Source organism: Poeciliopsis prolifica, unplaced genomic scaffold (genome assembly GCF_027474105.1).
Source record: "Poeciliopsis prolifica strain line A6 unplaced genomic scaffold, Auburn_PproV2 SCAFFOLD150, whole genome shotgun sequence".
Taxonomy (NCBI): domain Eukaryota; kingdom Metazoa; phylum Chordata; class Actinopteri; order Cyprinodontiformes; family Poeciliidae; genus Poeciliopsis; species Poeciliopsis prolifica.
In genome coordinates, this window is record NW_026562525.1 from 232,854 (window position 1) to 260,460 (window position 27,607).

The 27,607-nt window shown below is 36.0% G+C and overlaps 2 protein-coding genes across 13 annotated transcripts; one reads left to right on the forward strand and one right to left on the reverse strand.

Moving 5' to 3' along the window:
• The first annotated feature begins 1,017 nt into the window (after positions 1–1,017).
• On the forward strand, positions 1,018–12,249 carry hsf1 (heat shock transcription factor 1). Of its 4 annotated transcripts, XM_055025532.1 has the most exons (16): positions 1,018–1,448; positions 2,933–3,041; positions 3,161–3,297; positions 3,755–3,879; positions 4,112–4,187; positions 4,363–4,424; positions 4,631–4,709; positions 5,110–5,231; positions 5,311–5,380; positions 5,456–5,537; positions 6,312–6,465; positions 6,843–6,914; positions 8,208–8,313; positions 8,402–8,455; positions 9,194–9,236; positions 9,312–12,249. In XM_055025532.1, the coding sequence occupies exons 1-16, from the start codon at positions 1,317–1,319 to the stop codon at positions 9,497–9,499; spliced, it is 1,611 nt and encodes a 536-aa protein (XP_054881507.1). In that variant the 5' UTR covers positions 1,018–1,316; the 3' UTR covers positions 9,500–12,249. The 4 variants fall into 4 exon arrangements, with proteins under 4 accessions (XP_054881507.1, XP_054881505.1, XP_054881504.1 ...); XM_055025530.1 differs by having other exon boundaries at positions 5,311–5,537; XM_055025529.1 differs by having other exon boundaries at positions 5,311–5,537; positions 9,194–12,249.
• Positions 12,250–12,309: 60 nt separating this feature from the next.
• si:ch211-80h18.1 (uncharacterized protein LOC555593 homolog) lies at positions 12,310–27,267 on the reverse strand. 9 transcript variants are annotated; one of them, XM_055025521.1, is made up of 29 exons: positions 27,198–27,267; positions 26,609–26,670; positions 26,442–26,513; positions 24,645–24,683; positions 24,207–24,251; positions 23,427–23,456; positions 23,019–23,078; positions 22,456–22,491; positions 21,889–21,912; positions 21,383–21,679; positions 21,217–21,279; positions 20,928–20,957; positions 20,161–20,220; positions 19,886–19,930; positions 19,209–19,259; positions 19,040–19,132; positions 18,081–18,197; positions 17,930–17,983; positions 17,440–17,466; positions 17,313–17,354; positions 16,428–16,499; positions 15,627–15,668; positions 15,518–15,544; positions 15,377–15,439; positions 15,081–15,146; positions 14,955–14,990; positions 14,760–14,797; positions 13,655–13,717; positions 12,310–12,867 (listed from the first exon to the last, which is right to left on the reverse strand). In XM_055025521.1, exons 1-29 carry the CDS (start codon positions 27,206–27,208, stop codon positions 12,739–12,741), a joined length of 1,794 nt encoding a protein of 597 aa, XP_054881496.1. In that variant the 5' UTR covers positions 27,209–27,267; the 3' UTR covers positions 12,310–12,738. The 9 variants fall into 9 exon arrangements, with proteins under 9 accessions (XP_054881496.1, XP_054881497.1, XP_054881498.1 ...); XM_055025522.1 differs by having other exon boundaries at positions 21,238–21,279; positions 21,889–21,915; XM_055025523.1 differs by having other exon boundaries at positions 17,930–17,962; positions 21,889–21,915.
• Positions 27,268–27,607: the final 340 nt, after the last annotated feature.

Genomic DNA, 27,607 nt, shown 5'->3' on the forward strand with positions numbered 1-27,607 from the left:
TTGATTGTGTGTGTATTTTTTTGGTTGTCTAAATGGTTAATAAAGAGACATTTTTATGTGCTGCTCCATCTCAACCCTAAAACAAACAGAGACATGCAGTGAATAAATCGATTTTCAGTCAGGTTTGCACCTAAGAGTTAACAACACATAAACAGGTTTTCACTGAGGCTCTTTAAAAATGTGTATATTTGAAATTTTAAATTGATATTTATGTTTTGTTTTCAAATGCAGGTATTGCAAATGGAAGAAATGTGAACATGTACATTTGCAAAAATATATTTTATAGTTACGTTTCACACTTGTTCCACATGCCTGACATGATAAGTGTTTTTAGTGCAAGCTTGACAGGATTTTGTTTATAGACATACAAATAAATTGTAATGAACACATTCAAAGTCTTAGTGAACTACATCAGGTTAAGATGTTGAATAAAAGGTTATTTTGAGCACTTACAGTCCTACAATATTGTAATAGTTTAAAAACACCCAGTGCTGAAAACACAGTAACCTGAAAAGCTTACTGTGTTTTCTGGTAGTTGTTTCTGATAGATGTTGAAAGTATTGTTCAAATCATCAGAGAAGAACGTAACATGTTTAAGCCATTATTTTCTAATACCAAACAGTTTGACAGGCTATATTAAAAATATTATAAACCACATTCACACCACTTCAGTTTTGCTTTAACAGGGTATTATTTCATTATTTTTTGTCTGGCCTTATTTTAAAATTCTTCATATGACAGTTTTTCCTTTATTTCACTGTGTTGTGCAATGAAATAGGTAAATGATCACTTATATTGTCTATTAGGACTCTGGTGTAGACAGGATTTCCTGTTTCATTTGTAAAAAATATGATCAATTAGAGTTACACTAGTGTTAGAAATTATGTTGGAAAAATCACACCCAAAGAAATATAAATACGATTTAACCCTTAGAATCTGTTATTTTTGTTAATTATGAAAAATCCACATCGCGGACGTGACATGAGGTTTTCTTATGACGTCATCGGTATGCGACAGAGAGACAGCCACCTAGCTACGCAGTTGTTTGCTTTATCGGATTTGTTGGAATTTTCCACTACGGAGTTTGTTTACAATATAGTTTAGAAGTACCGTGTAGACTGGAGGATAATATACCAAAACAAAACCGGAACGGAGCTTTTCGAGAAATAGTTGCGATCTCTCAGGGGCTACGTTTCGCAGTTCATCTGTTTTTTTGTTTTGGACTTTGAGGAGCGGATGGGGTTAACTAGCTGTTAGCATCGTTCGGTTAGATAAGCTACTGGAGCCCGGAGCGGGGTTAGCATTTAGTAGTTGAGATGGAGTTTATTGGAGTTGGCGGAGGAACAGGTGGAGTGGTGGTGAGCGGTGGTAACGTCCCGGCATTTCTTACTAAACTGTGGACGCTTGTGGAAGACCCGGAGACGGACCCTCTTATCTGCTGGAGCCCGGTACTCACTTCACCACACCTAGCTTAGCTTAGTCTAGCCTAGCCTGGTAAAGCTAACTCCACACGGGTTCATTAGAGTTGTCAAACAACAGATTTCAGACATTATTTTTGGAACAGGACACACTATTTGTGGACTTTGTTTTGTTAAGTGATGCTAATTATGCTAACCTTGCATCGTGAGGCAAATTAATTAAGCAGGGTATTTCGTTAGCTTTTAGGAAATTAAATCCAAGTCTTGTAAAGTGTTAAGTTGATTAGCGCTACATTTTTGGGTTTACTGGTCTTAAAATAATTGTTTTTTGATAATATATATTTTTTACAAATCGCATATCCTGAGGTGTAGGTATACTTGTTTTATAAGTGATCGAATGTATTAAATTGCTCACAAAATTGTTAGTTTTCTGTACTTTAGGCTGTACAAACCAATGCGTTTATTCTGAAATACAGAAGACAAGTGTGTAGCTGAAAAATTGATGTAGCAGAAATTTATGATGAGCAATTTACATTAACGCCTGTAAAAATACGTGACCCAAATTTACATTTAATTTTACACAAAGATATACCTTTACAAAGTATCAGTTATGTGACTATTTTGTCATTGTCTCGTGGTGTTGTGTACCTTTCAGCTTTTGCTCCTTGTAGTTTACTATCTACTTTTACTCGTGAGAAATGGTTGGTACCTATTTTAGTGCTCATGAGTACAATAGAAATATCTTTTATTGTCCCTTAGTGGGGAAATTCAAGTTTACTAACAGCAAGAGTGGTTAGACAAGGCAAAGCATGCAGCTTCACAAAAATAAGGAACTGAGGAGACTAAATTTAAGAAATGTACAAAATGAAACTCACACTGTCAAACTTCAGTTACTTAGTGTAGACCCACATTTAGGGACTACATTTATTTTTCTTTTGCAAAATATTCCTAGCTCTGTTATATTGGTTGGAGAACATCTGTGAGTGTTGATTTCTAATGAATATTTAATACTGGAACTGGAAGACAATTTGAATATCCAAAATAAACAAAACAACAGAAACAACAAATGAAGTGAATTATAAAGTTTTTGTAAACTAAATTATTGATAAGAAAAAGGTGATTTTGTAAATCTCTGAATATACCTGGTTTCACTTATTGTTAAAACTTGGTTAGAAAAAGACAAACGCTTTGTGTTGTACGTTACATTTCCATTGCAACAAAATGACAATTTAAAAGTCTCCATCTTCATCAACAGGCCAAATTTGTATTATCAGTCCCCCAGGCCGCATTTTGGACACCCATTTATTAAGACATTGTGTGCAATTTTTAGTTGTTAGTTATTATATGCTTCATAGGAAACAACAAATACATATTTTCAGAAAAGTTTATTTATGGTTGTAATATAGAGGAGTTGTGGATAATTTTTGTTCTGTTCTTTTGGAATATATATTAGTGTTGCTCCTCGTAACAATGATATAATTTGCCTGTCTGTATTTTTTCCCTTTTTTCTTCAGAGTGGAACCAGCTTCCATGTTTTTGATCAATGTCGGTTCTCTAAGGAAGTTCTACCAAAGTTCTTCAAACACAACAACATGGCCAGCTTCATTCGACAGCTCAACATGTGTAAGCATCAGATCCTCTAAGAAAGAATCCCATCTAACAAGTTCTTTAATTGTGATGCTGCCAGATTCTTTGGAGTTATGGCTGAAATGCTCAAAGTCTCTGTTGACGTTGCTCTGCAGATGGTTTCCGTAAAGTGGTGCACATCGAGCAGGGCGGCTTGGTGAAACCAGAGAAAGATGACACAGAGTTCCAACATCCATTTTTCGTCAGAGGGCAGGAGCACCTGCTGGAGCACATCAAACGAAAAGTCACCAACGTAAGTAACTGCAGATACACCTGGACACACCACTTTAGAGATCATTAACTTCCTGGCTTCTGAGCAGCTCTCAGTGGCAAAATTGTAAAGTTCACGACTCTGTAAAACTTTGATTTCACATAGACCAGGTCTTATAATTAAGAATAATCTCTGCTGAATGATAATAGCTCAAATTCTGTACAAAGTCAAAGTTTGGATAAATACTAAAGACCGGTGGACAAATGCCAAAGAGGAAAGACAAATGTCATCCGTGTATCTAGTATTCAGAAAATACCTAAAATTGATCAAAGTTTATTTTTGCTCTAATACCCTCCTCTCTTTTCTGTTTACCTTGAAAACACTCGAATTTTACAGTGTTTACCAACCACCCACAAATGCATAGTAATATGGTGACACACTCCTGCTGCCAGTTTCTCCCGTCTCCACGGTAACAAAAAATCCCGCAAAATTGTTGCAGGTGTCATCAGTCCGTCAAGAAGAAATGAAGATGTCGACAGACGAAGTCAACAAAATCCTGAGCGACGTTCAGTTGATGAAGGGTAAACAGGAAACCATCGACTCCAGGATCATCGCCATGAAACAGTAAGAATCGCAATCTGTTCACACCTTTACACTGAAAAAATAAAATAAAGTAAAATCCTCTTGTCCCACACAAGCTGGTAAGCAAAAACTGTTCCTATCCTGTGATTCAAAACTCCCAAGTCTTACAAATTAGGTCACTAATCTTTTTTCTTTTTGTCAAAATGATTTTGAAAAGTTTTTTCTGTCAACAGCTCACCTTCCGTTTGTTAAGCCCGATGTTTTTCTGTTTCAGTGAGAATGAGGCTTTATGGAGGGAGGTGGCCAGTCTGAGACAGAAACATGCGCAGCAGCAGAAAGTTGTCAACAAGGTAATAAAACACAAAATTAGTTTAATAAATACTTAAGAGGAAAAATGAAGAGCAGCAGTCAGTCCTGGTGTATGTCTCATTTCTATGTAAGTATTATAATGTGGGCACTGAGCCACATTATCACAGTTTAATAAAGTTACTGAGTGCACTAATAATGAACTCTCTTTGATTTCAGCTGATCCATTTTCTGGTGTCTCTTGTCCAGACCAACCGAATCTTGGGAGTCAAGAGGAAGATGCAAGTTTTCTTCTAATACATCTTCACACCTCAACCTGAATAGAAATACTAATTCAACTTACTGTAAACTCTAGATTGAGTTAAATTCCTGAAAATATTATTTTAATAATTTAGATTGTTAGATATGAAACGTGATTGTCTTGACACAGATTTAGATTTTATGATCACATTTGAAGTTTTTATTTTTTTTGTATCTCCACCTGCAGACCTCTGATGCTCAATGACTCTAGCTCCGCCCACTCTATGCCCAAGTACAGCCGACCCCTGACACTGGAGCACATTCAGGTAGTTCATCTAATTTTGTACCGGTGATGGAAAATATTGAAAAATGTCTGAAATATAGGTTTTGTGGATAAATCTAGGAGTATTGCAGCTCATGTTGGAGAACCATGATTAGTGTGGTGGAAATACCGTGAAGTAGGGCTGCATTGGCTCAACACACTAGTCAAGAGGGTCCACATATTTTCTTTTTGTTAGCATCAAAGCCATGGGTTGCTATGCGTTGTGCTTACTAAGATGGCGCGGATCACTTTCGATTCAGACTTGTGGGAACTATGTATTAGTAAAAATAAATTTTTCTGGAGCAGTTTTGACGTTCAGGTGTGACATGCTGCTACTTAAAGGCCGTTAGAAATTAGGCATTGACCATCATTGATTGTGCTGATGTGTCTGCTTGTCCTTTCAGAACGCAGCCGCCAATCTCCTCTCACCGGATTCACCCCTGAATTCTGGACCGATCATCTCGGACATCACAGAGGAAGCGCCGTCCTCCCCAGAGGACGCAGCCACTGACTGGAATGACCTGGAGTGAGGACCAATGAGACTAATTTACTTTATTCCACCCTGTTCATGCAGATGTGTGCAAGACCTCCTTCTATGTCTGCAGAGAGAACCAATCAACTTTTATCAAAGAGGAGCCATGCAGTCCTGAGGTGGAGGAGTGTCCTGTTCTGGAGGTGGAGCAGGATTCACTCCCGGCAAACGTTGATACGCCTCTGTCCCCCACCACCTTCATCAACTCTATCCTTCAGGAGGAAACGCAGCTGCCGCAGGTCACCTCCTCCTCCACCTCCACCACCACCACCACAGCTACCACCACCATCACCCCAGCAGGTAGCCATGGTGATAAAAGCACTCACACCCCTTTAACTGTTTCATTAATGTATTTTGCTAAAATTTGAAACGATTAATCGGATTGTCATTAATTAATTAGTGAAATAATTATCAACTAAATTAGTAATCACATAATCGTTAACTGGATTATATGGACTCTAAAAAAGTATTATTATTATTTTTTACCATTATCTTCATTTTTCTTTTATGACATTAAATTCCAATGAAATTCATTTTAATTTGTGGTTCCAACAAGTTAATACATGAAAAAGTTCAAGAAAAAGTTCATATTAGGGGTGCACTGATTTATCGGCCAGCCAATTTATTAACACCAGTATCTTTAATTTTAGGAAATTGGTGATCGGCTGATAATTACATGTGAAGCTGATCTTATCCACCAATCTTATCTACTTCAGCAAAGGTCTAAAAATCAACCACTCCCCTCTTCTGCTCTTCCATGAAACAGGTTTGACTGACAGACCGGCCCCCCAGGTCATCTGCATGCTTGGAATTAACTGTTACCAACTCAGCAACTATATTTAGTGACAATTCAGACAAAAAAATGTCTGAAATATTGCTAAATATTTGTAACAGCCAAAATTGGAATTGGCTGGTGAGGCTTTTTAAAGATCTTTGATTGGCATCGGCCCGAAAACCGCAGGCGATGCACCCCTATTTCTCGTGGTTCTGTACTGAATTTTCTAAACAAAGTTTAACTAGACCTCTTTCTTTACTTTTTCTCCCAGTTTGACCGTCTGTCTCTCTGTTTTTCAGCTCCGCCTGTTGTGACAAGCCCCGCCTCCGCCGGGCCTGTTCAGTCGGCTTCTGCTGTCAAAGCTCCGGCTCCTGTTTCCAGCTCAAACTCCGCCTCTGTCCCAAGCCCCGCCAAACCTAAACAGAAATGCCAGACCATCGCCCGACTCGACAGGTTACTGTGAAATCCATTGGCAACAGCAGGAAGTGCTGCTGGCCGCTAACCTCTGTCAGCTACTGCTGCCTGCTGATGAGCTTAGAGCTGCCTCAACCCTTTCACATAATAAACCCATCAGTAGTCATAACACTGCAACACTATCTGCTTAACCAGCTGCCAACGTTAGCTATTTTCTGCCTACCAGCAAATGCAGTCAGATATCTTTGGTGTACATCGCTGCATCAGGGGAGCAGCTGCAGTAAATGCCCGGCCTCCTTAGTGTTTCTTGTTTGTGACCGTCTATTTGCATTACAATCCCAACATACCAGCTCTTGTTACGTTTATTATCAGATAATTGTCAAGTGTTTCATTAAAAATCCTTGTGCTTCTCTTAGGTTCCTCCCCCCACCGCCTGCAGGTGGACACACACCTGATGTTTGGCGCATCCTATCGAAACATCCTGAGAAGTGAATCTTTAAATGATTATCCTAGACTGTATGTAAAAGATGGAGCCTAGCCTTTCCCCCTGCAGTTACATAAAATGAACCTGACCAATGCGTTCACTTTGCAGTGATTCTGAGGGTGTCTAAGATCTGCCTGTCGCTAAACAAAATGCTATCTGCCAACTTCTTGTTCAGAAAATTTTAGCCTACAATTATAATGACATCACTTTCGGCTACAGCTTTCTTTTATATAAAGTCTATGATGATTTCTGAAGTTTTTGAACATGAGTATCTACATGTCTGGTGTTATTCTGCATTTTCCTTTTTGTCTCAATGGGAGAAGAAACAGCAGTGTATATTTTTAGTGGGGAGTATGACAGTTCTGAGCGCCACTTTATAATCAATATCCAGGAAAAATACGTTAACTGTTTATAAGTTTGATCAACATTTAATTGCGAAATCCAGGTTTTTTTGCAGTTTAGTTGTGTTCCTCTCTTTTTTCCTCTGAGATGACGGTGATACTCCTAGATTGTGTTCTTAAGACGTTTTAAAGGGGACCTATTATGCATAATTCACTATTTTCATTTTTTTATGCTTCCACTTTAGTCTGACTTCTAAAAACAGCCAAGTCACTATAAAAAAAATCACCCAGCTGATTTTTGTCAACAAGTTAACATTTTGTGGTGTCTGGAAAATGAGCCGTTTCTAAACCTTCCCTAATAATCAGCCAGTGACGCCAGCTAACAGACCCCCGCCTGTTACAGAGCAACCTCTGAGGAACTCCACTCGTCAAACTAGCAGCCCAAGTTGAGCTCCAGCACGTTTTGGTCGGCTGGTTTTACTGCTGTATGCGCTGCACCATGGCTGCTGGGAAAGACAAGTGTTGCTGAAGTGAAGCCACTTCCTGTGTTCTTGTTGGTTGCTTTTCAAAGATGCAAGGTTGTATAATTGCGCATCTGTTTGCAGCCATTTTAAGAGAGAGTATTGATTTGGGGGCGGCTTATTTGGATTTAAAGGTACAAGAGACCCATTCAGAAACATTTTCTGAAAGAAAACAACAGTTTTCTGTATTGACAGTAGACTCATCCTAACTTGTTGAAGGAAGCATAATAGGTCACCTTTAAAAAGTCTCCTTTTCAGCAGACACATCTGAGGTGAGGGATCACAAACTTGAAACTGATAAGTTGCTGAAAAGAAGTTTGGTGGTATTGAGAAATGCACTGTTTTCTCCATGTGGGCAAAAGAAAAATGCAGCATAAGATCAGACCTGACAGGTCATCTCACGCCGGTGTCGCTCTCCCTCTGGTTGTGTCCCAGGTGCGAACTCTCCGATCACGTCGACAGTATTGACAACGGTTTAGAAAACCTGCAGGGTATTTTGAACTCTCAAACCTTCACCTTTGACCCCTCTCCCCTCATGGAGGTGAGTTTGGTCGTAATTCATTTATTCAATTCCGCGAGCCTTAAATTGTCAGTACGTGCATGAATTAATTGACTTGTTTGTGTCTCAGTTCTTCAGCTCATCCATTCCCTCTGCAGACTTTGACATCGAAAGTTTGGATAATGTAAGTTGAAATCCAGAATGTCACCTGTACATATGCTTTCAGGTGAAACTACTGCTGCAGAAGTTACGCAACAGGTTGTTGCCAGGTAACCATAGAGCGAGTCAGTTAGCCGATTGCACCTAGCTAGCTCTCTCTGCTGACTACATCTCCCAGAATGCTGTGCGGTTCTGAATCGAAGTTCAGTGAACATTCGGCAACACTTTAACAATACATCACAATAGACAGGTGATCAATATAAATGGATCATACATTTTGATAGATTCCATATGTAGAATATTCAGTAACATTTTATTTTATTGTGCATAAGACGGACATGACACTGTAATAAACATGAACGAGTCTTTGTGAATGATTGACTGTGGATTTTTCATGCAGCTTTGCAAAACAAATTTTATTATTGTCCAAAAAAAATCCTAATTTTGCAGTTTTTATGCACTTCCAATGCAACTTTGCATTTGAAGTGTCATTTTTTACCGAATAACACTTCAAGACAACAGTTATAAACATCCATGAAGACTTCATTATGTTCCTGACAGCATCATGTTAGTCTGATATGCACCCCTTTAAATAAAGTGTTACCAAATATTCTATTCTATCATATGTGTAATCAATTGGTATTGATCACGTATCTATTTTAGTTAGTAGTATGAACCCCCCAAAAATGAATTTCATCCAAAAAAAAAAAAAAATCAGAATTGATCATCTGTATGTTTGATTGATGAAACTGTTTCGTTTCAGCTGCTGTCTGACGAAGCCCCTAAAGAAAGTGAAGACAGAACAGGTAACCACCGTTTCCCCTCGCTCGCACCACGCCCTGCTGTCGTGACTGTGACCGTGTCTCCTCGGATTTGCGCAGGGAAGCAGCTGGTGCAGTACACCGCCACGCCTCTCCACCTGACCGAGCCGGTGGTCCTGGGAGAGGGCGACGCCGACCTCCCGTCCCTCCTGGAGTACGAGACGGAGCCGCTGTTCAGCTCGGAGGTGGCTGGCGACGATCCGCCGGAAGTCCTGCTGAGCCCCTCCCAACTGGACTCTAACCTCTAATATCCTGCAGAATGTAATGACTCCTCAGTAACAACATGACACCAGGCAGCAGGTCAGCAGCAGCAATAGACGACGACGAAGAAATCGATGGGTTGTAGATCAATCATTAGGTCAGATGTCATGTTTTTATCAGGCAGATGTTATTAATCGATATTAATCCATTTCTATACTTTAGGATTTTTATTTTAGGTTTTATTTTTGTGTTTGCCACCTAAATCAAAACCTTTCTTTGTAGCTTGTGAAAAAAAAAAAAAAAAAGATGAAAAGTAAGAAAAAAAAGCAAGCAAACCCGGGTCACATGCGCCTGCTGGACAGATCTGGAGGCGGTCGCACAGCGCGTGATGTCGGGATCATGTGACCCTGGTGATCGCCGCGTTGCATGTTTAAGTCACATTTGATGGCTGTATTTGTTTTCACGTGTATAATTTAAACATAAAGAAGAGGATCGGAATATTTTTGGAAGAATTTATTGCAGAGTGTTTATCCTCCTCCTGTTTCATCAGACAGAAACGCTTCGATCCAGACCTTTCCTGAGGTTTCCTGCGTATTTTCTAACGCTGGACCCCTGATTAGGCATGGGCCGCTACGACAATTTAACTGTGTGAAAAATGCTACTGTATCACTGTATGTACACAAACATGTATGACACGATCAGTCTGCAAATATCCCTCCTGCTACTAAAATTGCTGTTACGTTATCAGCAAAAGTTATGGATTATTTTAGATTTTTATACTTAGATTTAAGCAGAAATGTAGAATAAAACACTTGATTGTTTTTGTGATTTCTGAAACGCTTGTTGTGCTGAATATTGTAGCTTTTGTCAGTGTTTTTGCGAGTGGAAAAAGTTTTAATAGATGACCAGGAGAGCGCAGCAATAAGTCAGAAAATTCTGCCCTTTTTGTTTTTTTCTGAGCTTTTAGGAAGGAACAAAATGATGGAAAATTTCAACGGTTTTTGGAAGCGCAGCTTTTTAAAACCTTGGTAGACTCTGATACCGGTAGCCGGCCCATGCCTACTCCTGACAGTGCTGGAGTTTTGACAGAAAATTAAAGTATCTCCAAAACGAAAATAAGATGAAAAACTTTTAACAAGAGGTTTGTTATCTTAGAAGGTTTCTCTGTCTGGTCTAAAACGCATTAGTTTGTCAGCAGCTCCATCAGTTTCCTACATTTTTTCCAAAGTCAGTTTAGAGTGGAGGCATTTCTGTGTAATGGTACTTTTGTTGGGTCCAGTGTTGCCAGAACCAGAACAGATTTATGGCAAAAACTTACTTCAGGACATCAGGTGTCGCGTTTCAGTTTTAATGAAACATATCCGAGATTGTTTTTACTCACAGTCTGAAGCATGGATTCACCTTTTATACTCACGTTTGTTTTATTTGAATGAACTTCCAACTTCAGCTTCTGAAGGGTTATTAGAGCTTAAAGTTGAGTCACTTTATTTAAAATGTAAAAATGTATAAGGAAAGCTTGGCTGGGATTGTGCAGGTTTAATATATTTCAATAGCAAAGATGTGGGTTTGACACAAGGGCTGCACATTAAGAAAACATAAGATTGCAACTTTAGTGAAGAATATACACCACATTTTCCTCACTCTTAACTTCTCCATCAACACTCCACCATTGTTCTAGAGGTTTAGCCTCAAAAAACTCTGTCAGGTGTGAACAAATGCAAATCTTAATAACTTAATTATTGAAAGGTTGGTTCACTTCAAACAGATAAACTAATGAGTAGTCTTTACACATATTTCCAGTGGCTAACATCTAATGGAAAACAAAAATTCAGGTTCTCAGGATATTAAGTTACAATTTAAAAACAGGAAGTCTAATTCCTGAAGTTCAGGGAAACTGAAACAACATCTGCAGTTGGTAACTGGTTGAGACTCATTTTGCATGAATTAATGCATCAATGCGGTGTAGCATGGAGGTGCTGGTGATGTTTTAAACTTGGTTTTCAGCTTATCTGTATTGTTGGGTCTGGCATTTCATCTGCATCTTGACAGAACCCGGTAGATTCTCTGTGAGGGTGAGGTCAGTTTTGACTAAATTCCAATAAAATCATCAACTTGAAGTTTAGCAGCAGATAAAATCATTGAGTTCTCTGAAATTAATCTCAAGCAGACTCTTAGACTTTGCTTCTCTTCCTTATTGCACCTGTATTAGTTTATGTTGCTTGTACACCTTCCACCATACGTTTTCCCTCTACCCAACTTTCCATTTTTAGGCTTGATCAACATAATATGTTTGGATTAAAACTGTTTCTGTCACATTCACATTTTCAGAGAACCTGAATTTTGGGATTTAATTCGGTGTAAGCCACAATAATCTAAACAAAACCACGTTAAGCAAATCACTTGCTCCTTATCAAATGCATATGAAACAAAAATATAGATCACAAATGAGTGACTTGATTTATACTTTTCAGATGATTGGATCTGATCTACAATAAATTCTCAGTTTAAATGCATCAAGCACAAGTCTCTGACAGTGAGGTGGCTCCTGATGTCCTGATGCGTCGGTCCTCAGATGCGCTACAGGTTTGTCAGACGCTGTACAGACAGGAAGCTCTGCCATGTAAAATCCGCGGTGAATAATATATTGACTTTTATTTGATTTTTGCGTTTAATTCCAACAAACAAGCCATCCCTCTTTAATTTTTTTGACGGCTCTCTACTTGTTGGGAAGAGGAGGGTCGAATGTTTGAAGTATTCTGGTTGCAAAACTTTTGTTCAATAAATTGTTTTAAACACAGCTGCACAGCGAGTTATTATTTCACTGCAATGTAGTCGGACAAAAGGCAACAGTTTGATGTTCAAAATAGATGTAACTTTTATTGTTGAAGTTCAAACCACAATTTACAATCACATCCTGTGTGACGCGATTAGAGATTCACCTGAATTATTCTTATTAATTTAATTCCCCTTTAAGTGGCTCTTCACCACCCGCTGGTGGCGACTCAAGTTTTCAAACGCACTTAAAAAAGATGCGAAGCAAGTAATGAGTTGTCATGTTTACATTCCAGCTTGGGAAATGACCAGCAAGTGATTTTTCTTTATTTTTCACACACTTATCTCGTCAATAATTATTGACCCGTCTAGCCGGATCGTGCCCCAGTGGTAGATAAAGGAGCGGACCCAAAGATGGTCTAAAACAAAAATAAACGTCCACAAACATTCGTGTTTTAAATATTTAAACAACAAAAGGGAACATTTCTCATTTGTTGGGGGGTGGGCTCTACAACTAGTGGGTGGAGTCAGAATTCCTGGGCCATGCTGATTGGTCGGTACACGGGATTTGAAAACGGATAAACCGCACGCGGGGCTTCATGTGGAAGTCAGCAGGTATCCTCCAATTCCACATTTTCAGCACCTGAGACACAAATACAGTTTCAGTCCACAAAATCTGATTTAAGGATGAAGTTTTATGAATAAAAACAAACATTCGTAAACATTTAGCTTTGGTGAGCCTGAAGGTAACCGACATGTTATTGGTCAAATAAATGACCACAAACAAAAATAAAACTGTTAAGAATTGAAGAGGAAAATTAATTCTCAAATTATGTTTTGTATTCTGCTTTTTCAAGTAGTTTTAAAGAGGGTTACAGGAAAATATTACAAAGTTTCTTAAAGGAAAATGTAGGAGTGGATTTTGATGACCTGTTGAGAGATTTTTGTTAATATGTTAAATAGAAATTACATTATTTCAATTTAACACTTTAAAGAATAATCAGTAATGTATCTTTTTTTAAAATCACATATCAAAAAACCCTTCCAGTTTCCATTTTCTTGGGATTTTGCATAACAGAGCAACACAAAATACATAATAGTTAAGTACATTATTCTTTACAAAAATAAAAAAATACTCTGATTCCACTAAATAAAATCCAATAAATCTCACCTAATAACCAATTAGAGTGGACTGGTGGACAATTCAATATCTATACAAATACAGATGTTCTGCAGCTTAAATTGTTTGTGAGAACAGAAATGTAATATTTGCAAAAACAAGAATTATATATAAGTCAGTTCCCTACTACATAAATATGTACAATCAAGTTTTATCATCTGTAAAGAGGATCGAGGGGTGTAAATACTTTGTGAAAGTGAAAGAGCAGAGTTCAAAGGTGACTAGTTTAAATGAGACGGGCGTTACTAACCTTCAGGACCCTGACCAGATGGGTTGTACTGTTCAGTGACTGAACCTGCAGAGGACAAGCCCAACCAAGAAAAGAGAACAAACAAGCTTTAAGCAACTGATCGAAGACACTAACAGAAACCACTAACATCTCAGCTATTCGCCCTGTATACAAAAAAATCCACCATCTCAGAACAAGAACGTTTATTTGTGAACTGTGCATTTTGATCCCTCTTCCCTGAATCCTGAGCTGGAAACGGAAATGGTCAAAATGGCTACACAAAAACATTTGTTCCTAAAGATATAAATGTACCAATGTCTGAATAATACATAGAGGCCATTATTCATCCCGCATTTATCTTAACTTAAACTAATACCAATCAACTTGTACGATTTATATTTGCCCACCAGATGGCGCTATGCACCAACTTTCACATTTTTTACTCTTTTCTGCAAGGAAGTAATGCTGCTGAAATAAGTATTTATCACTGTTGATGTTGGATAATGATGTGTGTAAAACATTTTTAGATTAGGTGAAAAACATCTCTTAAGAAAAACAAAAATACTATGCAGACATATTGGCTTTTGCATGGGTTGAATCCCAAATTAATACTTCATTTGCATATTTCAGGCTTAATTATTTCAAATCTAAAATGTTTCAATAAAAATAGAAGAAGTAAAACTAGCTTTTTTTCAGCCCTTTTTTTATTAAAAGGTTTAAAATTTAACATTGTAGAAAAATAAACTAAGATGCATCAAAATTAATGTCTCTGTCAATCAAAGACCAATATTTAGGTCTTGCAACAATAATAACAAATAAGTGTTAAAAATATGTCATTTACATTATTTGTTTTTTAAATAAGAAAACTATGGACTTTAGTACATAAATTGCCCTTAAAATGGCTAAAATAAAAATAAAAGGAAAGCACATATTTTGCTGCTGTTGTCTGGGGGTAACAGATATATCTCTATGGCAAAATAAATACCTGTTAGGATTTTAAATGATATCTTAAAAATTATAAGGTTACTTGAATTGGTCAAACCCTTATGGAAAAAAACCCAAAAACCAGATGGAGATCTGAAATCAACCAGAAAGTTCCCGTTGATGTATCTTTAATATTAAACTTACCAGCCATTTGTGAGTGATCTGTCCCCACTGGATGACCTGAAAACAAACAAACAAAAACAAAAAACATTGAACTGGAAATATAGATGCGTTTATATGTCCACGCAGAGAAAGACATCCACATAAATATGCTGCAGGAAGCAAAACAGTAACATACAACCAAAGCGCCTGCCTTCAAAAATTAAACACAACTTACTGGAGTCAAATGGAGTCCCTGTTGGATGTGCTGTAACTAAAACACAGTGGCACTTTACTGACATGTCTGACCTTTGACCTGGAATCTGATACTATGGCAATGATTCTTGAATGCTGAGAGCCTTACCTATGTCTGTACCCGTGGAGTCTGCTGTCGCAGTAACCTGATCTGTGTTGGAATAAACACCTGAAACTGGAAAAGGGAAGAGATGCAGTAATAGACAGGTGTGTGAACGGACAGGTGTGTGAACAGACAGCTGTGTGAACGAAAAGGTGTGTGAACGAACAGGTGTGTGAACAGACAGGTGTGTGAACAGACAGGTGTGTGAACGGACAGGTGTGTGAACAGACAGGTGTGTGAACGGACAGGTGTGTGAACAGACAGGTGTGTGAACGGACAGGTGTGTGAACAGACAGGTGTACCTGGGCTCAGCGTGTTGGTGACGGCAGCTGCAGGTTCTATGCTTAAAGTGATGGGAGACAACTCTGCAACAAAATCATTCAACATAAAATGAAAAGTCAATCGATCACTGTCTTTTATTATGCTGTCGCTCTAATCTGTACCTGTGACATCACGGCCAAGACCTGAGTCTGGATCAGAACATGAAAATATTCAGTTTTATCAATGAGGTATTGGAATTATCTGCTGGACTCATTTATTGGTGAAACTTACTTAAGAACTCAACATGAAGATGAGTGACAGACTCTGATCCACCTGCAGGCAAAAGTTTTATTTCATTGTTATTGTTATGGAAGATTTTTTGACTTTTTTAACTCAGAAATTTTCATGCTTTTTTAACGAATCTCAAAATTTCAGATTTTTTTCTAGCAAATTTTCAATGCGTCACTCTTAGAAATTTTCACGTTTTTCTAGAACTTTTCTGAGATGAGTCTCAGTTTCAGATTTTTTTTAGGAAATTTTAAACTTTTGAAACTCAGAAATTTCCTTTTTTATTTTTATAGAAAATTTCCAAGATCAATCTCAAATTTTCCTTTTTTTTTCTAGAAATTTACTGAAATTTACTTTGTTTTTTCTTTCTATCTTTTATGGCCTAATCCGTCGTCATACATATTTCCGTTCCAACAGAGATGTAAGAGCTCAATAAGACAAACCTGGTTAAAAATGAATGAATGAATGAATGATGTCATTCTAATAGTGAAGGATGGTCAGAATCAACACTGTTTTAATTATAGATCATTTATCATTTTTAAGGCCTTTTTTAATTAAACAGTAACACAACTATTTAAAAAATATGCAGCTACAGATGTAGCGACATGTTCAATACATATATGTATCAAATAAAAAGAGGAATAATTACAGGTGAATAAAGCATTTATCTATTTGTAAAGTGAAGTGTTGATGCTCCCAGAAGCGATTCAGGCTGAATTTATTCACTAATGTTGACCAGAGATCCGACCTCTTTAGTTTTCTTTTACCAACAGTGGTCACATATGAATGAACCGGCAGGTTTACCTGTGAGATCAGTTTGCATTTGCAGGCTCTGAGTGTTAACATCATGGAGAGAAACCATTCTTTCCGTCACTCCTGCAAAAGACAAAAAAACTAATTAAAATCTTCAAAATAAAAGCATACAGATAACTGCTTATTTGCATTGATCTGATCTCATCTTCTTCTTCTGTAAAAGTACTGTATATAAATATATTCAGTAAAGCCTTTTAGTTTTATGTAATATTAAAATATATTTTATTCTATAATATTTTATATTTCTAAGTTTAAATTGTCGACATTGAGAACAAAGTGGAACCAAATTCAAATTCCTTGATTGTGTGCAACTGATTCTGATTATATTATATTATATTATATTATATTATATTATATTATATTATATTATATTATATTATATTATATTATATTATATTATATTATATTATATTATATTATGGGTGGAACATATTTGTATTACCGTATCCTAAATTGCAGAAAACACAAATTTGGACTCCCAAGAATAAATAAATTTAAATTTACTGGAATAAAGTAAATACAATAAAGAAACACATCAGTATCAGATTATTGTCAGTAGCAGCTTGCCACTGAGTTTATATTTAAACTAGTGCTCATAATTCCTTATTTCTACAACAAAATATCATTGTATGACTTAACAAGATGATCAGTAATTTTACTGTAGATGTAAAACTCTTTATGTATCAAAGTTTTCATTATTTTACAATTTTATTTTGATAATATTTTGACTTTATTCTGACACAAATTTCTTCTCATAATTTTATTACTTCATTCTTGAAACCAGAACTTTGAAAATCAACATTTTTTTCTTACCCTGACCATAAGTTTTGGTTGTAAAAATGAAACCTAACAGAAGGTAAGGATTTAGTGATTTACCTCCGTTCATCATGTCTGTCAGCACAGTCTGCCTGCCGTTTCCTGAAAATAAAAATCAAATTATCATTTGGGTTTCTGTATTTAGCAACCGAGCACTAAAAGAAAATAAAAAGTAGCACAATTTTACCGTTATTGTCAGGGGATTCTTCTCCATCTGAGGAGAAAAATAGAAAAGTCAGAGAAGTAAAAGACATTTAAGCAGCACTTGTGTACTGCAGTGACCCTACAGATCTGAGCATGAACAGTATTAGTATTTATTTATTTCAAACTAGTTTTTAAAACCAAAGAAAGCAAATAACCAGTAGGACAACAGAAAACGTGCATACATTAGCTAACAAAATAATTAGCTTGCCACTACTTTTCTGGAAGAAGTTAACACTTATTTGATCCTACCTTTTACCTCAATTTAATTAAATTTATCAGCTAACAACTCAGTATTTATCAGAAATGTCTCATTAAAAACGTGACATGGATATACATGTTCAATTTACTTTGCAAAAGAGCCGACAAATGAGTCATGATACATAAAATCATTATAAACTGAATAACAGAACAAGTTGTACAGATTAATTACCAATTAATTACATAATATAAAATAACATCAAATAATTTCTTACTTGTCTGCTGCTGGTGATCTCCGTTGCCATTGTCTATTAAAGATGTTGAGGAAACTGAACATGTTGAGCAAAAACAGGCTCTTATTTTCCTTTAAGAAAATCTGTGGGTTCTTCTGGGATTTCCACCCCAAACATCTTTTCCTTCACTTACCTGCAGAATGAGAGGAACCTGGGAAAGGCCTGGCCAGTGATTGGTCAGATCCGGATGTCAGCGAGGTGCCGCCTGTGCCTGATTGGTCAACCCTTTCCACAGCGTGATATGAAGAATCTTTACCACCAGGAAACATGAAGAAGAACGTAAAAAAATATTAGTTTTACTCTAACATAAAGCTGAACAATGAATCAGTATCAATATATATCACAATTGCACATAAGACAGAATATTCAATAGAAGATTCACTGAACCCTGATCAATAATTGCAAATAAAAAAAAATTAAGTGGAAATTTTGGTATTTTAAGGGCAAAAATGACAATAATTCATATAAGCAGCAAAAAATAATAAAATCAGGCAAGAGAATCTTTTTCCAAATCAGTTTCTTCCAATAAAAACTTTAACAAAAACTGCTGGCACTAATGAATCATTGGTTAAAACATGTCTGTTTTTCAGTCAGCGGGAAGAAAAGACAGAAATTTTACTCAAGTAAGATTAGAAATAATTCATAACTAAATTACTTTGGTGCAGGTAAAAAATAGTCCTAAATGTCCATTGAAAAAAAAAAGCTGAAGTAAATGTACCTGAGTAAATGTAACTCGTTAATGCTCAAATCTGAGTAGGTGGTGTCAATTAAATCACTCACTTATTGGTTACCTAGCAACGACCTGTTGAGTAACTGGCGCAGCAGCAATTTCATGTTTTGCCATTTTGCCTCAAAACTTAAAAATAAAAAAACAATGGCATGGAATGAAAACTGAGGAAAGGAGGAAAGATCATGCCACATGTTTGGCAGTATTTGCAATGTTTAAAACAATAAAACTAATCAGTATTTATCAATACTGACAACTATCAATATCGACTGATACGAATCGCTTATATTGTGAGTTTTTCAGCCGTACTATGCAGGCCAACTGTAAAATAAAAATCAAAGACAAACTGTAGGAGAAACTGCTACCTGCAGGCGAGCCTGGGATGTTCTGTCCACCAGATGGCGCTGCTGTGACTCCAGTGCCTGAGAAGTCATGGTGAGGCGGTGCAGTCAGGTGAGCTGCCAGAAGAAAACACAAGTTTCACAGTTTCAGAGTTCTAGTATTTTCTTCAGTGGTAAATCTGAGAGATCAGACCTGGAATATTTATGTGACCATCTGTACTGAAAGAATCCACCAAACCACCGCCTGAAAACAAAAATCAACAATTCACTTAAGTTAACATAACAGGAATTGCAATAAAGTATTTTTGTAAAAACATGTTCAGCCTTTTAAAAGTTCTTAAATAATTTTCAAGTTCACGTCAAATCATTAGTCTCAAGTCTCTTAAAAAACCCTGATATAAACATTTTTAAAGTAAAATCACAACATATAACCTCTTTACAAAATATGATTTAGGTAAATAATAATAAAAAGAAAAAGATTTTAGGGCATTAAGTCTCAAAGTACGAACGTCACATGACCTGAACAACCATTTGTTTTTTCTTAAAGATTGAAAACAAATCCGCCTCTTTATAAAACTAACTCTGCATTGCTGTAAACCAGGCATAAATTACCGTCTGAAAATTTAATAAACTTAGTTTATTACTAGCTATCATTGAATCTTTCAACATTTTTTCACCATAGGCTGTTTGAAAATTGATCAACTGTGGTATTTGCCCTGTTAGAAATACAAAGGTGCGTTTGAAAAACAAATCCTGTTAATGTTGAATTTCCAAATTAATCTGTGTTTTTGTCTTTTTGATGAGTTTTTAATATTTAATATTATATATTTAATATTAATCTTCAGGGAAAGTGAACTAATAGATCAGTACCCATGAGGTTGAGCAGGAAGTCATGACCGGATGGATCGACGATTCCTGATGAAACACAATATTTAAAGGTTTTATGCAAATATGAAAGTAATGTTAAATCAAAATTAAGTGAACTAGTTGGTTTCAGAGTGGATGTTTGCAGACCAGGAGAATAATCATGGATTGTATCTCCTCTCTTCAACAATGTGTCATTTTAATAGTACATAGAAATTTTCTACCCTGGTTCAAATTTCACTGATTTTAATTTTATTATTTTTTTTCCACCTTCTGCTCACCGGTCTGACTGTCGACTCCGGCTCCACCCCCTCCACCGTTCAGCAGCTTCTGTCCATTACCTGTAAATAACAACAACAACTAACTCAACTGATTTTGAAGCTGAAGTTTGTAACTTTTTTAAAATTCAGTTTTATTCATATTTGGTAAAATTGTCACTTTGTGAAAACAGTATGAGACAAATGATGTGTGAAAAGACTGAGGTCCTCCATCTTCACTCTACATCTGTCTGAAGAAATGCAACACTGTTTGTCAACCAATCAGAGCCAGGAGGAGGAGCTTTGCGCTGCCAATCACTTCATGCGTATGCTGCTCAATGTGCTTATGGAGGAGAGACAAATTATCATCCCAGAAAAACTGGAGAGCAGCAGAGAGTAAGTGGAGGGTGGGAACAGAGCATACACTAGAGTGATTGTCAGCCCTAAAATCCTCCTCCTGGTTCTGATTGGTTGTTTCAGACCACGTTCTGTATATTTGGCTGTTATTATTGGGAGCACTGGGAGAAAGAAAGAGTTTGATTTGATTACAGATTATCTGTTTTATATTATTCTGTAGCAACAAAGTTGACATTTTTAACAAATATGTATATATATTGAAAAAGCACTTTTGAAAAATTTATTACAAGTTTAAATTAGCCTTAAGAGATTCCCAGCACTTTAAGTAGTTCCAGTGATTTGCATTATTTTCCCATATGAAACCAACAATATGTATATGAAATTAGCTATACCATATGAAACAAAGTGTTTCAAGCAATTTTAAATAAATTCACCATTATTCTCTGAGTCTATCCCAGCAGGACCTGAAACGGAAACAAAACTTTTACACCAGAGAAACATAAATGTTGAAAAGTCTGTTTTATTCCTGCTCTTCTGCTAAATGTAATAATCTATTGGGTTAATAGGAGTTAGTGGGTAATAAATGATTTAAAGTTCATTTTAGATGTTTTATCTTTTATTATTTTGACATTTAAAGTTGTAGACTCTTGCTTGGCTAACTCCTACTAATGGCAGATTTCCACATACATCAAATTGCTCTGGACTAAGAGTGAGCTGACTTACATGAATGATTGGATATTTTACCGTTCATGTCTGTTTTAGACGGACTAGGTAGACGCTCGGATCCTGAAAGAACAAAAATTACTTTCATTGAACAGTTGCACTTGATTCACACCAGCACATTTATTTATATGATCCTGCTTTAAGTCAGATACACTCTCTTGGTTACCTGCTGGGTGAGTTTGACCTGCAGAAACACCAGAGATTTCAGCTGCTACAGAACCTGGAGGTCCTCCTGAGTCTAAAATAGCTGCAGAACCTACAGAACCGGGAGATCCTCCCAAATCTATGGAGCCTGCAGAACCTGGAGAGCCTGCAGAATCTATAGAACCTGCAAACCCCATGGAGCCTACAGACCCTGGAGAACCTGCAGATCCTGCTGAGTCCACAAAACCTGCAGATCCTGCAGAGCCTACAGAGGCTGCAGAACCCATGGAGCCTTCAGAACCTGAAGAAACTGCAGAACCTGGGCAATCAGAAGCGGAACAATAACAGGTTTTCTGGTCAAAATGTTGAACAAAATAATACTGAATAAGTTCAGTAAGATTTTAAATGGAGAGAAGCATTTGAAATGTTTTATAATTGACTTGCACAGAAAATGTTATTTAGTGAGCAGCCATCTTTATATTATTCATGATTTATTTATTATGAACTGAAACTGTGAATTTTGTTTACCTGAGGAGCTGCTTGGATGTCCAGCTGCTGTACAAAAAAATAAACATAAAAAACATCTCAATTAGAGTTTGATAATATGTAGCCATTGCTACCTCTCTGGTTGTTGTTGCAGCGCCCCTTGTGGTGGCTGTGAGTATTACAATGTTAGCTCCAGCTGTTCAAGTGTTACAAACAGCACTTGAACTGTTTGTAGCTCATGCTAATGCCGTGCTCCAGTTGCAGTCGGAAATGGGAGATTCTGACTTTTGTGAGATTCTGACCATTTCAAAATGGCCGCTCCTCGCAACAACAGCAGTAAGATGTAGTGGAAACATTTATTTTGCGAGACAGAAATGTAAGAATCAACGTGTCTCCTGAAACTCTGAACTGAACAAATTAAAAGTTTTCTTATGGAAAGTAAATCTTTAATAAAGTCCATCTTGCCATACTTTTTCCATCATATTTTTCAATCAGTCCTAAGATTTGTTGCTAGCAGTGCTTTGTGATACATGCCACTAGCAGGTGGTTTGTTTTGGTTTCCTGACTCAAGAAACATGGCTGACAGATGAACCACAATGTAGAAATTACCTGCTAAATCGACAGAGGAGAGATCACCTCCGTGACCTCAAAAACAACAAAAAAAAGAGACACTTTTAGATTAAAACACCAAACATACCTTAACATTCATTAAAATGAACAGTGGAAACTAAGAAATAGCACATTGCTACCAGTTACAGTCCACTTTTGGCTCACAACCAATCGGCACCAATGAAAGTCAGTGGCGCTCTTGGATTGGCTGTTTGTGAACACCAGCTAGCATGTCAAGTAGCATCTAGATATTTCATAATTTGGCTATTTTAGAAATACCCTATAAAAATAAAATCTGCAAATCAGTAAATTTGTAAATACATTGGAGTTAAATTAAACAGAAAACTGTGTGTCCACTAAAACAATTTTCAACTAAATACTGATCAAACATTTGGCTTCAGCTACGCAGGGCGAAATGTGGTTTTACCAACCAAACACAAGTAAACCATTAATGATGGTAATTACTAATCCGAATAACAACATAATAATAAAAAACTTTACCAAGGCATGCGCTGCACTCCAAATTGAGAAAAAAAAAAAAACAAACCCATGAACTCATTTACCTGCAGAGCTTCCTGCTGCCCCCAGATGAGACCCCATCTCTGGAGACTGACCACTGGAAACTGACAAAAAATCACACAACAACTTTAAGGACTAGAATATTACATTGGAAAAAAGTGTTTTGTTTTTTGGATTTCAAGATAGATGAAATCTGTTGTCTAAAAAACAACAGCAGTTTATTTTTAACTTGAGATCTGTCTGAGATTATACCAGAATCAGAATGTATTATTCACATATAATGTGTGCAATCTTGATGCCACTGTTCATAAGAGCAGATGTTGAAATCAAGAGTTTATACACAAATTGCTCAAATTCAACATGTTCAAAGTTAAATTTTTCTGGCTTGTCATGCAAATAACAAAGAAAAGACTTGTTTGTGTTTTAAAGTTGGATGCAAAGGGAAAACTCACCGCTCATATGTTGAACATTTGAGGAAATAACTTTGAAAAAAACAAAAACAAGATCTTTACTTGAGATTTTTACCTTTCAGTTACAATTTCAGTTTCTTAGCAAATTCCTGTTAAAAACATTTTTTAGAAATGAAAAATATTTGCAGTTATTTCTTAGAATGAACTCACTTTAACTCGTTGAACACTAATGCTTGTCAAATTTTCTGATTTTTAAAGGAAGTGATAAATCATGTATATATTTTTTTCTTCTGTTTCTCCTCACTTTGTTTTGGCTTTTCACCAAAAATCCGAGTAAAATGTATAAAAAAGTTTCTGAAAAAATGGAAAGGTGTAAAAAGATTAACAAAACCTAGATTAAGTAAAACACGAAGGATTAACCTGTTTCTGAAGAAAATGTAAAAAAAATATATTATTTTTATAATTAGTCCCATTTTTCTGTAGGCTACAATCAGAGTTTGTAAATTTAAAATGGTTTTTAGATTATTTAATTTCTGTTATTTATTATTTGGAATAAATAATTTTCTTTGCATACATTTAACCAGAAATGATTAATAGAGATTTTTTTTATCTTTAAGATTTTAGCTGTAATTCTGATCTTTGACAGCAGGTGGCGCCAATGGCTCTAACAAAGTCACCCTGCCACAATTGTGGAACTATTTTCTGGAAGTGAATCAGGTTAATCCTGGTCAGAATACCTGCCAGTTAATCTGGATTAAATGTGAAACCAAACTGGAAACAAGCAGACTTTTCAGGAGGAAAACCCGATCGGGTCTGACTCACCTGAACCTCCGGCTGCTGCTGCCGACACGGTGGTCTGCTGCGCTCCTGCAGGAGGAGGAGGAGAGGGGATCAGGTGTTCGGCATGAATAAACCTTCTGTCTCTATCAGGTTATTAAAAACACAGAGGATCCGTGGCATTAAAATCTGAAAAGGAATCCTGCAGCTGAGTTTAAATGCAAACTCAGTGAAATTTCAGATTTGCTCGTTTACTAAGGGAAAAAATGTTTATTAGTTTTTTTTATATATAAAAAAAAGAAATTCCAATGAGAAGAATGTAGGTTTATAGTCTAAATTACTGATTGTCTGATAAAGTTGGGCTTAGCCTCAGATTTTTATAAAATAATTAGTTTAAAAATAAATTTCATAGGTTTGACCTTCAATTTATATTTTTGTTTATGAAGGTTTATATGCCAAGGTCATGATGTTTTATCTGCTCACCATCAATATTATCCTGACTCTTGGAGTCATCATCATCATCTGAAAAGAAGAAAAATCCAACATTTATTTTTCTAATTAAAAAAGGTTTAACATCATTTTTATAGATTCAGACGAGAAACACGCCAGGAACTGTCTGCTCTCTGTCGGATGTTTAACGTTTAAATATTTATTCCATTATTATAATTTTTTAAATTCTGTTTGGCTGGAATTAATTTACATTGAGTTTGTAATTTTCCGACCTTTTTTTTTAAATTTTATTTTGTTTTGTTTAAAGCCACTTCAGTCTTCATACCAGCAGGGCCGGTTGCAGGAAAAATGGGGCCCTGGGCAGGAAGCAAAACTTTATTTTACCTCTGCAGACTACAAATGACTGTTATGTACACATAAACTTGATGATTTTAAGGCTTTGTCGCCATGAAAATGTAATTTTTCTGAGATGATCTTTGCCCTTTTGTGGAAATTGTTTTTGAAAACTCTGCAGAAATGTTTTAAAACATAAGAAATGATCTGAAATGTTGCAGTAACTTCGCCCAGCCTGTTTGTAGAGATGTAAGCAGTCACTATAATACACATATTTATGTCCAATATGATTAGAATATGGTTTCTGATGGGGCTCGTTTGTCAAATTAAAAATACCTTTTGAAAGTTACCTTTAAACTTAGGATGTGTGTATTGTTTTTGTTAGTCGGATAAAATATTCTGATTTTAAATGTTATGTTTTCTTGACCTGCAAGGAGAAAATGATCATAAATAAAAGAAATAAAGAGTTGGAAACAAATGTTAGTGTAATTGATCTATATAAGGTGTTTCATTAAGTGAATTTAGTTCCTGAAAAATGAACTTTGTGATTGTAAATAAAGCATGCTGTTGTTTTATCTGTGTTGTTGGGGTTTAAAGTACACAGTGCAGTGAAGTGTGGCTGTAATATTATAATTTTCAAATGGTTGAATATTAATCATCTGGAGAAAAAGACAACAAATGAAACATAAAAACTGCATCTGCAAGAGCAAATATTTCTAAACAAACCATAAAAATATTGATATCCTGACAAATCCTGGCTCAGTTTTCAGCACTTTTAGAAAAACATATTTTTAATGCTTGGTCGGTGTGATGACAAGTATTTGAAAAGCTGCACAGCAAAGTGTTTTTTTTTCCTTATCAGCTTTCTACTGAACATCTCTGTCTGGTATAACGACAACTTTTATCCATTAAAGGTGAAGGGAGAGTTACAGAAAAAACATCGTATCCTTACAGTTCTGATGTAGAAAACAAACATGTAAACAATGTTGAACTTATTAACGTCTAATAAAAAAAGTTTCGGTGTCATTTAAGTTATTTAATCACCCTTTGAAATACCAAACAGATTAAAATATTTAGTTTCCCTTCTGGAGTGAAGCGTCTCCTGTTTAACAAAACAAGAACTGCTAAAACATTTAAACTGCAACAATTCCAATTTTTAAGATAGTTTGACTTTTCTTCTCTAAATCAATATGTCTATATTTTCCTAAATCTAAACATTTTTTGATAGATTGATTAAAATAAAAGCATAATAAAGTTGTTAGTGTGGTTTGTTATTGGTATTGAAGGTTAAGAGTTAACATGTGAAGTTAGAGGTTCAATTTTTCACACGGTTTAATGCTTTTTCAAGTGTTTTTCATGAAGCAAAAAGTTTTAAAATATTTTTATGATCAGCTTAGTTTTGTGGTTATTATTCATTCATCAGATTAAGATGAATTAATTTGACCTTTTGTTTTTTAGTGAAATTATTTGATTCTTTTTTCTCATGCACAGCCCTACCCTCCTCCTCCTCAGACAACTCCCCCTCCAACATCTCTGTGGCCTCCGTTTCCACCTCCTCCACCTCCTTCTCTGGAAGACACAACACAAACTCTCATCTCCACCAGCTGCAGAACCCAGAATATAAAAAGTAAAACAATATTAATCTCATATTTTTCATTTTTTACCCTCCACAGGTGCTGTAGATGCTGTAGTTGCCAGGATGACTATCGACACGATCAATAGGTTTCTTTTTTTATATAAAAAAAATACATGGAGTATTCATTAATAAAGCAGATTTTTAAAGAAATTTTCTTATTTTTCTTTCCAGGAGTAAAAAACTAATAAATATAAGAAAATTAATAATTAGCTTTATAATTATGACCAATTTTCCTTAAAAAAATCTGTTAATCACAATCTGATAAACAGTCAGATTAATTAGAAAAAGGAGAAAAATATTTCAATATTGCTGCTTTGTAACTAGATAAACTATAAATAAGTAATTATATATATATTAAAATAAAATTTAACCCAACTCTAATATAAAAACATTTATTTAGTTGAAAAACCAGGATGGATATTGCAACAAAAAAATACACCAATAACCCAGAAGGACAGAATTATTTTGTAATCAGTAATATAAAAGCAAATTTCTCATAAAAAAAGTGGTAAAGATCAATATTATGAAGACAAATCAGCACAATAAAGATAAATTCATCCAGTAAATGACAACATAAAACCAGTGGCACAAATCTCAGGATAATCAGCGTTACTCACGGTGGCAGCATGCTGCTGTCTGACACTTTTTCTGTTGAACTAAAGAGATGAAGCTGAAGAGCTGCAGCCCCTCCTTCAAACCCTCAAATTTATACACAGACACCGAGGGGAGGGGCTGACAACGCTACCCCTAAAAACTACAAACACTTCTGCAAATACAAACTTCATGCCCCGGAAACGGCTGCAGTACAAATTGAATCTTCCTCATTCTGCTGCTTCTTCTCTGTAGCTTCTTCATCCATGCTAAATGTTCAGATTTTATGCAAGCTAAACTGAGAGACTTCCCATCATGCACTGGGGGTAAGGGTAGAGGCAGGTGACCTCTAACAATCAGAAGAACTCTTTGTGGACATGCTAATTCTTTGTTTTTGATAAAATATCTAAGGACACTTCAGGCGAATTAGTCCCAC